The sequence below is a fragment of the Mrakia frigida genome, assembly GCF_051309035.1.
Source record: "Mrakia frigida strain ATCC 22029 unplaced genomic scaffold BDY24scaffold_5, whole genome shotgun sequence".
Taxonomy (NCBI): domain Eukaryota; kingdom Fungi; phylum Basidiomycota; class Tremellomycetes; order Cystofilobasidiales; family Mrakiaceae; genus Mrakia; species Mrakia frigida.
In genome coordinates this window covers 121703-135190 of record NW_027481276.1, presented here as the reverse complement: position 1 = coordinate 135190, position 13488 = coordinate 121703, and the positions used below count along the sequence as shown (strand labels likewise).

At 53.9% G+C, this 13488-nt stretch overlaps 4 protein-coding genes across 4 annotated transcripts; 2 read left to right on the top strand and 2 right to left on the bottom strand.

The window, feature by feature from the left end:
• Nucleotides 1-211: 211 nt before the first annotated feature.
• On the bottom strand, nucleotides 212-1038 carry BDY24DRAFT_412475 (uncharacterized protein; the record flags this gene model as incomplete). The annotated part of the gene is made up of 4 exons (XM_076643063.1): nucleotides 212-235; nucleotides 346-380; nucleotides 523-827; nucleotides 932-1038. 4 exons carry the CDS (start codon nucleotides 1036-1038, stop codon nucleotides 212-214), a joined length of 471 nt encoding a protein of 156 aa, XP_076499427.1.
• Nucleotides 1039-1172: 134 nt separating this feature from the next.
• On the bottom strand, nucleotides 1173-5356 carry BDY24DRAFT_368618 (Zn(II)2Cys6 transcription factor domain-containing protein; the record flags this gene model as incomplete). The annotated part of the gene is made up of 8 exons (XM_076638030.1): nucleotides 1173-1298; nucleotides 1383-1531; nucleotides 1643-1948; nucleotides 2612-2630; nucleotides 3104-3315; nucleotides 3525-4413; nucleotides 4557-4589; nucleotides 4730-5356. 8 exons carry the CDS (start codon nucleotides 5354-5356, stop codon nucleotides 1173-1175), a joined length of 2361 nt encoding a protein of 786 aa, XP_076499426.1.
• Nucleotides 5357-8557: 3201 nt separating this feature from the next.
• BDY24DRAFT_438798 (uncharacterized protein) lies at nucleotides 8558-9687 on the top strand (the record flags this gene model as incomplete). The annotated part of the gene is made up of 2 exons (XM_076644391.1): nucleotides 8558-8567; nucleotides 8677-9687. 2 exons carry the CDS (start codon nucleotides 8558-8560, stop codon nucleotides 9213-9215), a joined length of 549 nt encoding a protein of 182 aa, XP_076499425.1. The 3' UTR covers nucleotides 9216-9687.
• Nucleotides 9688-10238: 551 nt separating this feature from the next.
• On the top strand, nucleotides 10239-13277 carry BDY24DRAFT_378996 (M20 family metallopeptidase). The gene is made up of 14 exons (XM_076639006.1): nucleotides 10239-10762; nucleotides 10896-11183; nucleotides 11292-11396; nucleotides 11475-11520; nucleotides 11603-11688; nucleotides 11773-11828; nucleotides 11900-11918; nucleotides 11992-12053; nucleotides 12131-12171; nucleotides 12287-12311; nucleotides 12380-12617; nucleotides 12709-12808; nucleotides 12903-12991; nucleotides 13078-13277. Exons 1-14 carry the CDS (start codon nucleotides 10478-10480, stop codon nucleotides 13114-13116), a joined length of 1479 nt encoding a protein of 492 aa, XP_076499424.1. The 5' UTR covers nucleotides 10239-10477; the 3' UTR covers nucleotides 13117-13277.
• Nucleotides 13278-13488: the final 211 nt, after the last annotated feature.

The window sequence follows — 13488 nt, the reverse complement described above, 5'->3', positions numbered from 1 at the left end:
TTTTCTGGAATATTTTGAGGAGGCTAGGATAGAAAAAGCTAGCAAGCAATGGCAAAGCAACAACGCTGAAGGAGAATCGTGACGAGGAAATCAAGTCCAAAAATCGCTCGAAGAAGATGGGAGGGAGAAAGAGAGAGAACAAAACGATGCGATGCGAGAATGCGTGTACACGAGGGGAAGATGCGAAGGTGAGAGACGAGAAAGAGTCTGTCTACGAGTGCGTGTGTGTCGTGAACTGATGAAGGAAAGGGAGAGGGAAGGTGAAAAGAGGGGAAACGAAAAGCAATAACGAGAGACGTGCGAGTTGGACGTGAGCTGGAAGGACCCGAAGAAGCTTGGAGATACGACGATGGAGTAGTCAACGAAGCTAGAGCGATTCCCTGTCAAGTCGAAGAAGAAGAACGAAGAGCAGGAGTCAGATTGTCGAACCGAATCTCGAACGCGTCGTCGCCTTCTTCCCTCACCTCCGCTGCTCCTCTCTCTTCCTCCCCTTCTTCTCCCTCCCTCCCTTCCTCGTCTCACCAGATCTACTCCACGCCTCCGTCCTCTCCAGCCTCCCTTCCTTCCAGACTGTCTGCATCTCCTCGCTCTCTCCGCTCATCCTCCTCCCCGAACGAGGAGAAGAAACGATCCCTTCCTTATATCGATTTTCCTCCACTCCCGAGCGGCGTTGAGTGAGGAAGAGGTTGCCGGTTGAAGGCGGCGGAGGTGGTGAAGCGAGGAGAGAGACGGGGAAGAGGTCGGGAAGGCAAGCTCGACGCGCCTTGGATCGTTGCTGTTGTTGGAGGAGATGGCTCGTCCAGAAGCCAGTGGCTCGGTGAAGGAATCTGAGGGAAGAGGAAGGGAAGGGTGGTAAGAAAGGGCGGTGATGCAGAACGAGGAGCGACGCGGACGAGAGTGGAAGAGACGGGAGAGGCGGAGAAAGACCCACTCCGAATTCGAGATGTAAACATCGAAACTCAGCGCTTCCAGGAGCTCCCCATCCATCAGGTTGGTGCTCTTGAGGCTCCAAGAAAGCGGAGTCGACGAAGTGGGCATTGCGATACGAGCAGTCAGACGTCAATCTCAGGGTGAGGAGGAAAGACGCGAAGCTGAGACGGAGGAAGGTGTCGTGGGTGATGGCTGGTGGAGGGGAGGTCCGGCAAGAGATGAACAGAAGGAGAGAGAATAGATCAGTGGGTGTTTTGAAGAAGGAAAGGGACGAGGGAAACAGCGTGAAACTGATCAGACGCGTTGAGTCGAGGGTGAAGAGCGAAGAGACGTTCGAGGAGGACGACGGTAGAGATGAGAATGCAGAGCTGGAGTCGAGCCGAAGGAAAGAGCAGAGTCAGCTCCTGGTTGTCGGTTTCAAGATGAAGATGGGAGATAAGAAGCAGACTCACAGGATGTTTCTGGAGACAAGGCCATCTTCCCAGAGCTCTCGACGGTTTCGCTGCTTGATCCGACGAAGCCTCGACCTTCACCGCTTCAGAAGGAGTCGAGGATGAAAGTACGGGTGGAATGGTGATCCCTACGACTTCAGCTGCCATGGCTGAGGAGAGAGAGAGGAAGAATGGGACAACGAACAGCAACGGGAGGAGGGGAGGTTGGTGAGCTCGAGCTTTCCCGTCTTCGACGAGAGAAAAGAACGATGTTGACTCACCACAGTGATCCTCTGAACAATCCGTCCTCATCAATTCGAACATCTGCGCTCTATCGTTGACAACCAGATCCCGTCGAGTCGAAGGAGGCGGCGTCAATGGTGCTTGAATCTCCTTGAGAGGTCGTCCTTCTTCCTGCTCCTCTTCTCCTCCAGCTGGCCATGGGAAGACGAAGTCTGGAGCCTGATAGCATCCTTGGTTTCGTTGAAGTTGGAAAGGAGGGAATCGTCCTTTGGGGGTTGAGGGAGGAGTTGAAGCATCGAACGACGGGGGACCTGAGGAGGGGTCAAAAAGGAGATCGAGGAGGGCTGAGGGAACGAGATGGGCGAAGGAGAGTCGACATCAAAGTCAAAGTTGGTTGAGATGGTATCCAGCATCTTGAGGGGAGGAGCTTGTGGGCTGAAGAGGGAGAGAGAGAAAGGGGACGGTGGAAGGAGGCGTCGAAAGAGGTGAGCTCGAGAGGGAAGGAAGAGGAGGAGGAGGGAGGGAGGTTGATGTGGATTGCTGGGAATGAGAAGAAGATCAGGATAATTAGCTTTTCATTGTCGAGGATATCCTATCCGCAGATCTCATCTTGATCGGGCAGCCCGTTAGGAGTGAGAAGGAGGTGAGGGGAATCGAGAATCGGTCAAGGTCGGCGTCGAGCTCAGAGTCAATCCCTTCCTCCGTTCACCGTTCAAATTTGTGCCTGGTTCCAACTGGATGAGACAGGAGGAGAACCCCCGACGTCCTTCATCATGAGGAAGGGGAAACGGGGCTAGGGAAGCGACTTCCGAGGGAGGGAGAGGAGGGGGAAGGGAAGGAGAGAGAGGGGAGGGGAGGGGGGGGAGGAGGTCGAAGTTGCAGGAGAGAAGAGAGGGTTCATCAAAAGCTTGTTGGTTTCGCTCCAACGCCGACGACAGATTTTCTCGAACTGCATCCCTCGGCTCGTTGTGAGCGCAAGCCACTCCTGGAGGGATCAGCTCGCGCACTGGTCAACTCTTGGCTTCTCTGGGGAAGAAGAAGAGAAGGCGGTATGGGTGAGCTCGCGTCTCTTCGTTCCTCCCTCCCCTTTTCTTCCTCCTCTCCTTTCTCACCTCGTCAAGCCGACCTCTTCTCCCTTCCCTATCTACTTCTCATCTACATCCTCCTCTCTTCATCTCAAATCGAAACCGTTTTCGCTCACACGACCGGCTCGACATGCGTTCTCCCCTCGTCTCCTCGCTACTCGACTCTTCGACCTCCCAACCCTCCTCCTCTGCAATCATGTTCCTTTCTCTTCATCCGCCAGCCAACTCCAGAAGATCGACAGCTCGTCTCGACGCCTCAACGACGTTCTCGGCTGGCCTTTCCCTTTCGTTCCAGATTAACGTCGAGCTCGTCTCGTCTCTTTCTTCTCTTCGCTTCGGTTTCGTAGAATATTAGATAGTGACGATAAGATGGAGCTATACAACTGAGCCGAAGAGAAGGAACCAGATACGAACCGAAAGAAAGAACAGCAGAGGTTTAAAATCGAAAGAGAGAGAAACCCAAGAGTGAAAAAGAAAGCAGACTCGGCGCGTCCATTGAGAGAGAGAGAGAGAAGGGAACGAAAGGCTACAGGGAGACGAGGCAGATCTAGTTAGACAGCTAGATAGGTGAAATATAAATAGATTAGTATTACATGTAACGAAGAGGGCGAACGAGTTGACAAAATCTGAAGAAAAGAAGAGAGGAGAGGTCAGTTTCGTGAGCTCGATTCTTCTCATCGAGAAAGGAATGAAAACTAACCTGGTAGAGGCCCTTTCTCTCCCCCTCACCCCGAGTAGCCCATCCCTTCCCAATTATCCTCCTTCCAAACAGGTTGATCAGAAACATAGGACCTCGAGTCCTCCCTGGCGAGGGAAACCGATGAAGGGTAGAGACCGAGGTGCGAGTCCGAAGTGGGAGGCGCGCAGGTCCCAGGGAAGGAGGGCTGCCTTGAGTGGTAGCCGTAGTAAGGCTGAGGAGGAGGAGGAGCGGCTTGGTCGTGGTACTCGGCGGTGGGGGGAGGAGGGTAAGATTGAGCGGCGAATCCACCGACGATGAAAGGCGACGCGTCCGATTGATCGACGAGGAGAGGTTGGTGTGCGAGGGTAGGGGAGGAGTAATCGTTGGTTTGGTAGGGATCTTGAGAGTTGAAGGGAGAGTCGGAGGCGACGTGATAGGTTTGGTAGGTGGGAGGAGTGTAGATGGGAGCGGGAGGAGGAGCAGGGAAATGAGCGATGGAGTGACGGTGCTGCAGGTAAGGGTGGGGAGACGGTCGGAAGGAGCGGTCCTCGTGAGGAGTGGGGTAGGGGAAGGAGGATCGAGAGGTCGCAGATCGAGAGTGGTTGTAAGAGGGAGGAGTGGAGAGGCGGTGGGATCCGAATCCGAGAGGAGTCGAGACGTGAGGCGAAGGGTAGGGATCCGTTTGAGGACGACGACGACTGGGTTGCTCCGACGTCGAGATGTAGGAGAGCTCAGAAGCGGCTGCCACAGGCTCGCCCACCACCTCGCTCCCCCAGCCTTGAATCCCTCCCTCCCAATCTCCGTCCGAGCTCTCCCTCCGCGAGCGACAGACTCCTCGCTCCGACTTGACGATGAACGTGGGTTTGATTGGAGTGGCGTGATGAGGGAGGGCGTCCTTGGTGTAGGAGGAGGAGGAGAGGGAGGAGGTGGAGAAGGATCGAGCGTTCCCTTCCGGACGTTTGCCTCGGACGCGAGGAGAGCGAGCGATGTAGACACACTTGATTCCTCGGTTCTCGCATCGAACGCAAGAGGCTTTGCCGTCGCACTAAGTGGAAGGAGGAGGAAGAAAAAAAGAGCTCGTCAGTGCGGTTTCGACCACGTCTCGATTTCGTCCTCGACGCGTCGCAACTCCAACCTCCTTCGTCCCAACCTCCCTAAATCGCGAAGTACGCCGCACGAACTACTCACCTTCGACTTCCTGCTTCGACAAGCCTGGCAGGCCTGAAAAGGAAGAAAAAAGCATCCGACGGAGGAGGAAAAGAGGCGTCAGCTTCGAGTCCAAATGAAAAATGGAGTCCTCGACGACCAACGGAAGAGTGAAACCAGGAGAAACTCGAGGAGAAAAGAATCTAAAAGCTCACCTGGGGGGTCCTGGTCTCCTCGAACGATTTGACGATGGTAAATCCAACGGCTGGCCTTGTGCTGCCTCCCTTCACTTCCTCCTCTTCCCGGGCGAAAGGACTGACTGAGTCCCATCCTCCAGCTTCCCAGCCGACGACAGGACGAGTAGGAGGTTCCGAGGGTTGGACGAGGAGAGGCGAAGGGAGAGGAAGGCTCGAGTCCGTGGAAGACGGGGAGGGAGGAGTGGGGTGGTTAAGAGGAGCCGACGCGGAACCGGAAAGCTCGAAGTCGTTGAAAAATCCACCAGACTCGTCGACTCCCGAAGAACTGCTCGCAGAACTAGTCCTTCCTCCTTCCAAGTCCAAGTAGAAATCGAGAGGAAGATCCTGCTCGCCGTCCTCCAATCGGATTCCGTTCGACGACGTCGACGAGCGAGCTGATCCGAAAGGGTAAGGGTTGGGCGCAAAGTCGAGCTCTTGATCGAGAGCAGGCGAAGGGAGGTAGTGAGACGGATATTGAGTTGAAGATTTGTTCGATGGGTGGGAGGAGGGGACGGTGGAGGAAGGGGTGGAGAAGACAGAGGGGGACGACGCCGAACGACGAGCGTTGTTGCAGCGAGTCCTCTGAAAATCTGCTGAGGGTTCCATGGTGATGGGATGAGAAGTTGGAGTAGGGAAAGTGTAGGTGGAGGAAGAGGTGGAAGAGGAAGGAAGGAAACGAGGGTAGACTGTGATGGTTCTGGGAAAAGAAACGGGGTGATTCGCCGAAAAGATGTTGACGACGACAAGATAATTGATGCGAGATGTGGTTGAGACCTCGGAAGTGAGGCAAGCGAAGAAGAGGCACGATCTTGGCTCTAAAAGTGCGCACGCATCTCTCTGACCTGCGTCGGGAACGAGGAGAGAGACAAGATTTCGACGTCGGGATGATTGGGAAGCGAAGGAAAGCAAAGGCGGATCAAACTTACAGAGAGTTGCTCCGAGACAAGGGTGTTAAGGGAAGATCGAGGCGAAGAGATCAACGGTGATCTCGATCAAAAATGAGAGAAGGGAGCGCTGAAGCTTACTCGGAGGAGAATCAAACAGTTCATTGGAACCGAGCTGCCTAATCCTTCTCCTCTCCGGTTCCTGGTTACTGAGGAAAAGACGGTCCAGAAAAGAAGGAGAAAGAGGTCATCAAAGTCAGCTACTACTGCTAGCGTCACCCTGGGAGAGACAGAAAGACAGCTGGGACCAAGGAAGGGACAGATGAAGGAGATCTGCGGGGTGACCACGGCCGACTGTTCGTCTGAAACTGTCGTCTGCTTCTTGGTCGCAATATAAGTAACCAGGGGCCCAAAGGTCCGGACTTCAAAATCGAAATCAACCATCAAAAGAGAAAAGCCTCAAAGGAAGAGGAAAGGGAAGGAGAGTCGGTTCTCGACGCGTCGTGAAAGCCGAGGTCGAGTCTTCAGTCCATCTCCTTTTCATCCCCCTGTCCCTTCAACCAGTAGTAGAAACTACACCCCAGATGTGTTGTCTTCTTCCGACAAGGTTTCCGAACCGTCGACGGTCTTCAACAAAGGAGAGAAAAGCAGTGAAGTGGGCTCCGACTACTCACGAGCAAAAGCCTTCTCCATGAAGCTCTCCTCTCCTCCAGCTGCCAGAAGAGAGACAAACAGCCAGAGACAAGTGTTCGATCAGCCTTACGATCCATGCTACTTTCGATGGTGGTCGAGCCGAGGACGACGAAAGAAGACAGAAACGCCCCATTCCTTCGAGGTCTCTCTTCTCAACCCCTTCCGACACTCTGGCTTCCTTCCGACACCTCTCCTCGAGAAGCTTCTCTCCTCCTCGGCAAGGAGTCCTCAAGTCGATCATCTCGTTGGGATCGAAGATGTGTCGATATAGGGCGAAAGCGGGTTCCGAAGACGAGGCAAATTCGACGGATTGGGAAGGGAGGGAAGCCAAAGGCGAAACGCTGAGGTCGGAGGAGGAGACGAAGAGGGAGGGAGGAGTTGAGGAGTAGATGGAAGTCAGAGGGGAGGGGATATTGATTCGGGAGCTGGAGCAGATGTTATGTAGGGCAGGGGGAAGAAGAGGAAGAAGGAGGAGAGGAAAGGTGACGTTCGTGTGAGCTTCGAAGTTCCTTCCCTCCTCTCCCTTCTCTCCCCAAGGAACCCTCACCGGAGTCAAAACTTTTCAGGATCTCAAATCATATGCTCTCAAGGATCAACTCCAAACTCGTCCTTTTAATCTAGCCTCGTTGGAGAGCGACTCAAGGCAGGCTGATGTAAGAGGAAGGTCGAAGGAGGAAATCAGGTTCTCGAGCTTGAAGTCGAAGGGTGAGTTTTCTACCTCCAGAAGTCTACTCTTCCCCCTTCCTAGGGAGCTCAGAGTCTACGTCCTATCGAAATCGTTTCAAGGATTTCCGTCAGAGAGAGCTCCCCCAAGAGGAGAGTTCTTGATCAACGAGCTCGACGGAGAGCCTCGAGATCTTTTCCTCGCCTCTCTTCAGGAGCTGGATCGGTATCTCGGTCATGCACGTTGACCCTCAAAGTTGAGCTCTCACTCTTGGCTCAGGCTAGGATCCCATCCATACATCCTTACTTTCCCTGTCCCATGTAAGATCTCGAAGCTGACCTGCCTCCCTCCTCGCCTCTCTCAACTCTTCGTCAGACTCAGCAACTCCCCTCCAGTACTACCTACGTTATCTGCACCAAGTTTACGATCTTCTGAGCTCACAACAGCCTCATCTCTCTACGTCAGCTTCGCTCACTCCCATCGTCGTTCAGTCGACTTCGACGCGTCTACCTTCTTTCCTTTCCTCTTCAATCAGTTCACCGGAGTCACACAGGAGACGACTTCGCACCCTCACATCATCGCTTTGATATCTCTCCAGGTTTGAGTCCGCATTACGGGGATCTGATCGTTTCCTCGTCAACTCTTTCGAAGGAGAGCCAGCGCCAGAGCGAGTTCAGCTAACGAAGAGCAGGTTCTTCCTGAACGCAACAGTATGGAGATGTGTTACTAACAGTAAAACGGTGTTATGGGACTGTAGGAAGTGAAGTGTATGCGCTCGGTCGGTTCGATCGGGGACGGACAAGGGTCGACGTGAGTCTCTCACTTCTCTCTTTTCCGTGTGGAACACAAGTTAGAGGCAGGTGCTACCTTTCAGGTGACTGGAGGATCTCGGTTGCTGGAGGCTGGTTAGGTGGCTGATTGGAGGAGGCCGAGAGGGAAGGACGCAAAAGGAGGCGAAGGCGAGTGAGTTGAGCTGCACGTCGACGCGTCGAGAAGAGATCCATCTCAGGCTGAGTTCTTTCCCTTTTTAACGATAAGACGTCTCCTTCTCTTCGCGTGTCTCTCGTTTATCCTTCAGCTAGCAGGTGAGGCAGCTGCAAGCTTTCTTCGACAGCGAGAGGGGGAGAGAGAGAGAGCAAGAGTGAAGCCGCGACGCTGACCGACGAACATGCAGCTCCTTTCCTCCCTCGCGGTTTCAAGAACTACCATCTCCTCTCGCAAGAAAAAAAAACAAGAAACAGCAGAAACTTCAAGGTCGAAAAAAAGAAGATCAGAGGCGCGTTCGATGCCCGCCTCGTGCCAACAGAAATCCGATCTTGTTTGGCTGCTCCCTTCGCCTTCTCCGATTTGAAAACCTTCCCAAACCACCGAATCTGGTACTAGAGCCTCGCCGCTACTTCTCACCTCTCAACCAACTTTTCTTCTAGGGCCCAGGCTCTTTTCTTTGGCTTCGACTCTGAAGAGCATCGCCCTTGCCTCGAAACCTGAGAAATTCTCTCCTTTGCCACCCAACCTCGATGAACCCAAGATTCCATGAATCTCTTCGAACCTTCTTCTTCCTCTCCTATGACTACGAGTAGCGAGCTAGTAGCCAACAGCAGATCCGTCAGATCCTCCACCCGCCTCTTCTCGATCCCCTCTCCTGTTCGAACAACCCTTCCCTCCCATCCTCGCTCCAACGCCAGGAGGAACCGTCTTCTCGCCACTCCCTCTCGAGCTTCTCTTCGCCCCGAACCTCCCTCAGCTAGGCGTCGGAGAAGAGGATGGGAGGAGCATCGAGGAGAGGGTGATGGGATTGATGCGAGCGGTGGAGATTCGAGAGGGAGGAGCAAGACCTAGCTTGCTGGGGAGGAGGAAGAACAGTGGGAGGAGTGTAAAGGAGGAGATCGTGGAGACGGTGGGAGGCTTGAGGCTGGAGGAGGACGAGGGAGGAGGGAGCGATGGGTTGACGTCGAGAGGAGAAGGAGAGGCGGAGGGAGGAAGAGAGGAGGTTGTCCTCGGTTCGTTGCCCTTGAAAGTTGGAGCTGAGGTGGAAGAGGCACTTGGGTTGATTGAGGAATTGGAGTTCAAGGCGGTTCAAGATCTGATGGGAGAGGAGTTGGGGGTGGACGAGGTGGAGGACGAGATGAAGGGCAGTTTGTTGGAGGCGGGTTGGGGAGCGGAAGAGGTGGACGAAGGAGGTCTTCGTAGCAGCGAGAGTGGGCAGGGCAGTCTATGGGTTTGATAACCGATCTAGAACGAAACTCACGACCTTGAGCTTCAGGACGATGGTGGAAGAGAAAAGAGAGAGAGGAGTCAGTAGAGAGAGAGAGAGAGACAGGTGAGAGGAGGAGGGAGAGGGAACTGAGAGCTCACCATCGAACGACTTGAGAACGACCTTCTCTCCTCCCTTTCCTAAGGCGCCAGCGTTACGAGATTTCGCCAGAGGGATGAGAGGATCTTCAGCTGCCGGAAGAGATTGGACTCGAGCCAGTCGTCCCAGGAGAATCCGTCCTGAGTCGAGCAGAGTCCTCAGGAGAGGCCGCGAAGGGGGAGGGCAAGCTGGGTGTTTCGTTTGCTCGTCCTCCGTCGTTTGAGAGCCTTCCTGATGGATAAGAGACTCCTCGTCTTGTTAGGTTAAGGGAATACCTTTGCCGATGATCATGCGCGGGAGGAGAAGAGGTGGGTCAAAGAATCGCTGGTGTGGGAGAAGGAAGAGGTTGGGGGAGGAAAGGAGGCGAAGTTGAAATCGGCTTGAATGCAGCTCAGTTTCGACGAATGAGAGAGACATACATAGATCGTTGAAAAGACGAAACGAGGGAGGAGACTAACTAACATTTCAAGAAACAAACGAGAGAACCTTCAACCCAGAGAGTAGATGATACGGAGAGCTATACACAGTGAAACGAACAAACGTCCTCCCTTTCCTCATCTTCTTCGCCTCCCTTTTGCTCACTTTCTTGATAAAGCTCTCTGCCAACACTCTTCTCTGAATCCTCTACGTCTCACTTCAGTTCAGTTGAGAGGGAGAGTCAGAGTCTCACAGGAGAACTCTGTCAGCTCTTCCTCTCGCGCGTCGACGAAACGACCGTCTTGCTTCTGATCTTCGAAAAAGTCACTGCTCGGCGACTTCATTCCTTTCCGCTCTACTTCGTTATCTGTCCATCTCGTAGAGATTTCCGTGAACGAAGCAGATCCGCGGGGGAGAAGTCGTCCTCGAAGGAGATCGAGGTCAAAAGATGCGCGCCTCCCTTCTTTGCTTCTTGTCGGTCCAAAATCTGCTTCTTTTTCTCGCACACTACTACTAGGCCATCTCTGAATCTTCGCTCTCTTCCTCTTGCCCTCTAGATCGTTGACCCCAAGACGGTCAAGGTGGAGGAGGAAGGACGGCGTCTCTCCCAATCTTCAGCCCTCGCCCATCTCCGACTCGAGCTCACGCTTCTTTTTTCGCCCTGCTTTGATCTCCCCCCCAACTCCAATCTCTCTCTCTCTCTCGACTACTCTAAGATGCGATCTTCCTCCCCAACTCCAACCTCAGGCTGCTTCTCTCCCTTCAAGAACATCTTCGGTCGCTCCAGCTCCTCTTCTCAACGAACCGCCTCCTCCTCCCCATCCGTCGAGAAGGCTACCTCCGCTCCCTCTTATCAGCCATCGGCGCGCGCTCAGCAGCTCGCTGGTGACCTTCATGGATGCTGCTGCTCTGGGGTCACTCCTTCCAAGAACGAGGAAAGCTGGGAGGGTCTGCCATCGTACGAGTCTTTCGTTTCAGATGACAAGGTCTTCGCTCCCGAGGTTCGTTCTCCCCGTCCATCGTCCCTCCCTTCCTTCCTGCCCCCTTGCTTACTTGCGCTCTGGCATCTCTCTTTCAATACTAACTCTACCTCTCCCGATTTCCTTTCGGCCTTCCCCTCTTCCTCTCTGACAGGTTCGTCAAACCATCAAAGAAGCCATTCTTTCGTTCGACGCACCTCTCAGGAAGCTCTCGCTCTACATCTCCGACCACCCTGAGCTCAACTATCAAGAGTTCAAGGCTCACGAGGCCATGACTTCGTACCTTGAAAAGGAGGGATTCGCCGTCGAGCGATCTTGGGGAGGTTTGGCGACGGCGTTCAAAGCGACCTTCTCGCTCAAGGGAGACGGGTTCAAGAAGGAGAGGACGTTCGGGATCAACTCGGAGTACGATGCTCTGCCTGGAGTGGGACATGCTTGTGGTGTGAGTACGGGAGGAGAGTTGATGGTGGTGGGGAAGGAGGAGGGATGAGAAACTCCTCTGCGACGTTTATGTTTGCTGACCGCCCTCGTTGCGTTTCTTCTCGAACAGCACAACCTAATTGCCATCTCAGGAGTTGCCGCTCTGCTTGGTGTCCGAGAGGCTATGAGGAAGCACTCGATCTTTGGGACTGTCGTTCTCATCGGAACCCCTGCTGTGCGTATCTCGCCCTCTCGTTTCCTCTTCCTCCTCTTCTCTCTTACTGACCGCACTCGCACTTGCCTCGATAAACAGGAAGAGGGAGGAGGAGGAAAGGGTGCTCTTATTGAGCTCGGAGCTTGTGAGTTTATGCCTTTTCTCTTCGTCGACCTCGTCGACGCGTCGTTCTCGAAGCTGACGCTGTTTCTCTCTCTCTTCCACAGACAAAGGACTCGACGCCTGCATGATGCTTCACCCAACTCCTGGGCCTTTGAACTCGGGAGGGATCGGTAGCTCGTTGGCCGTTCAGGTTCGCTTTTTCTCTCGCTTCGATTCTTCAGCGTGCGTTCGTGCTGACCCGAATCACCCCTTCTGTTTCCCTCGCGAACCCCAGATGGTATCAGTCGAGTTCTTCGGAAAGACAGCACATGCAGCTGCTGCTCCTTGGGAGTGAGTTCGCTTCGCTCTTCTCGACTCTCGAATCCTTTGACCGAAGCTGATTCCTGCATCCTTCTTCGCAGGGGAATTAATGCTCTGGATGTGCGTCCCCTGCGTTATATTTACACTCCCTTCGACTCATACTAACCTAATGTCACGTTCATCATCTTCACAGGCTGCCCATCTGGCGTACGGATCCGTTTCTGCTTTGAGACAGCAGATGAAGCCTGACGCTCGGTTGGTCCCTCTTTCTCCCCGTCTCCGAGCTCGCCACGACTGAGAGAATCACGCTGTTTGGTTTTGGTACTCTACAGAGTTCATGGAATCATCACCGACGGAGGCCTTGCACCAAACGGTACGCCTGAGCCTACTCCCTTCGAACCCAGACGCGTCGTCTCGTTGTCTTCTCTTCACTGACATGCCTCGGCTTCGCCCGTCTTTCTCTTCTCTGCTTGTTTCTTCAAACGCAGTCATCCCCGAGCACTCTGCCATGAAGTGAGTTTTGCTCCCTCTTTCCTTCCCGTTCCGAGATACTGAGTCGATCCAACATCTTCTCTTCACAGGTACTGCGTCAGATCGCCAAAGGCCGAGGAGGTTACCGCCCTTCTCGAACGAGTCGTCAACTGCTTCGAAGCAGCAGCCGAAGCTACGGGCTGCACCTTCAAGGTTCAGAAGGACGCTCTCTACACCGACCTCCGCAACAGCACCGTTCTTGGACGAGAATACACCTCCGCTATGGGCGACTTGTTCGGTGCTCCCATCAAGGCGCAACCCGCTGGAGGAAGTACAGACTTTGGAAACGTGAGTTTCCTTTCCTCGCTCCTGTGTTGGGAAGATGGCTTCGATACAACTGTTGCGAGTTGAACGCGTCGCTTTTCGTTTCCTCTCTCAGGTCACTTACGTCGTCCCAGGATGTCACCCACTCTTCTCGATCAACTCGCCTGCTGGATCTGGGAATCACACCATCGGATTCACCGACGCTGCTCGAACAGGTACGCTCAACGACGAGCAGAAGCAGACGATGCGATTCCCTCGTCTTCTTTCGAGCCTGACTTCTTCTCCTTTCTCTTACTCATGTCTCTGCAGCCGAAGCTCACAAGTGTACCCTTGAAGCTGCTACTGGACTCGCCATCACTGGAGCTCGGATTTTGGCTGACGAGAGCTTTGCGAACGAAGTGAGTTTCTCGGACGCGTCGAGAGTTTCGTTCCTTCGATATCTATTCCTTGCTGATGTTTCCTTTCACTGACGGTATCATCACAGGCTCGATCAGCTTGGGAGAAGGACATGCGATCCGCTTAGGTGACCTTGTTCTGGGTTCTTGGGTTGGCGAGGCGAGGACGAGGGGGAACGGCAAAGCTGCACTCTTTCGCGACCGACGTGTCCCTTCGAACTCTCTTTCGCGTCAGTTTTCGTCCGGGTTTCTTTTGAGGCTTCTCTATAGATGATTTTATGTTCTGAAAGTGGCCAATCAGCGGTGTTGCCGCTGAAATCGACGACTGAGAAGCGAAGATACTCTCATCTGATCGCCGCCGCTCAGAGTTCACGACGGCCCCTGCATTTTTTCTCTCCTCTTCGAAAGACGATGCTTCCTACACTCATTTTCTGAAGGTGAAGGAGGAACTAGCCAGAGTAGCTGAAGTGGGCAAGAAATCCAGATCTCGGCCTCAGATC

What these genes read in the sequence shown, in the direction of transcription:
- BDY24DRAFT_378996 (XM_076639006.1), top strand. Translation starts at nt 10,478, where the DNA reads ATGCGATCTTCCTCCCCAACTCCAACCTCAGGCTGCTTCTCTCCCTTC. An exon ending in CCCGAGCACTCTGCCATGAA is followed by an intron (nt 12,312 to 12,379) that starts GTGAGTTTTGCT and finishes TTCTCTTCACAG; the next exon opens with GTACTGCGTCAGATCGCCAA. An exon ending in ACGAGAGCTTTGCGAACGAA is followed by an intron (nt 12,992 to 13,077) that starts GTGAGTTTCTCG and finishes GTATCATCACAG; the next exon opens with GCTCGATCAGCTTGGGAGAA.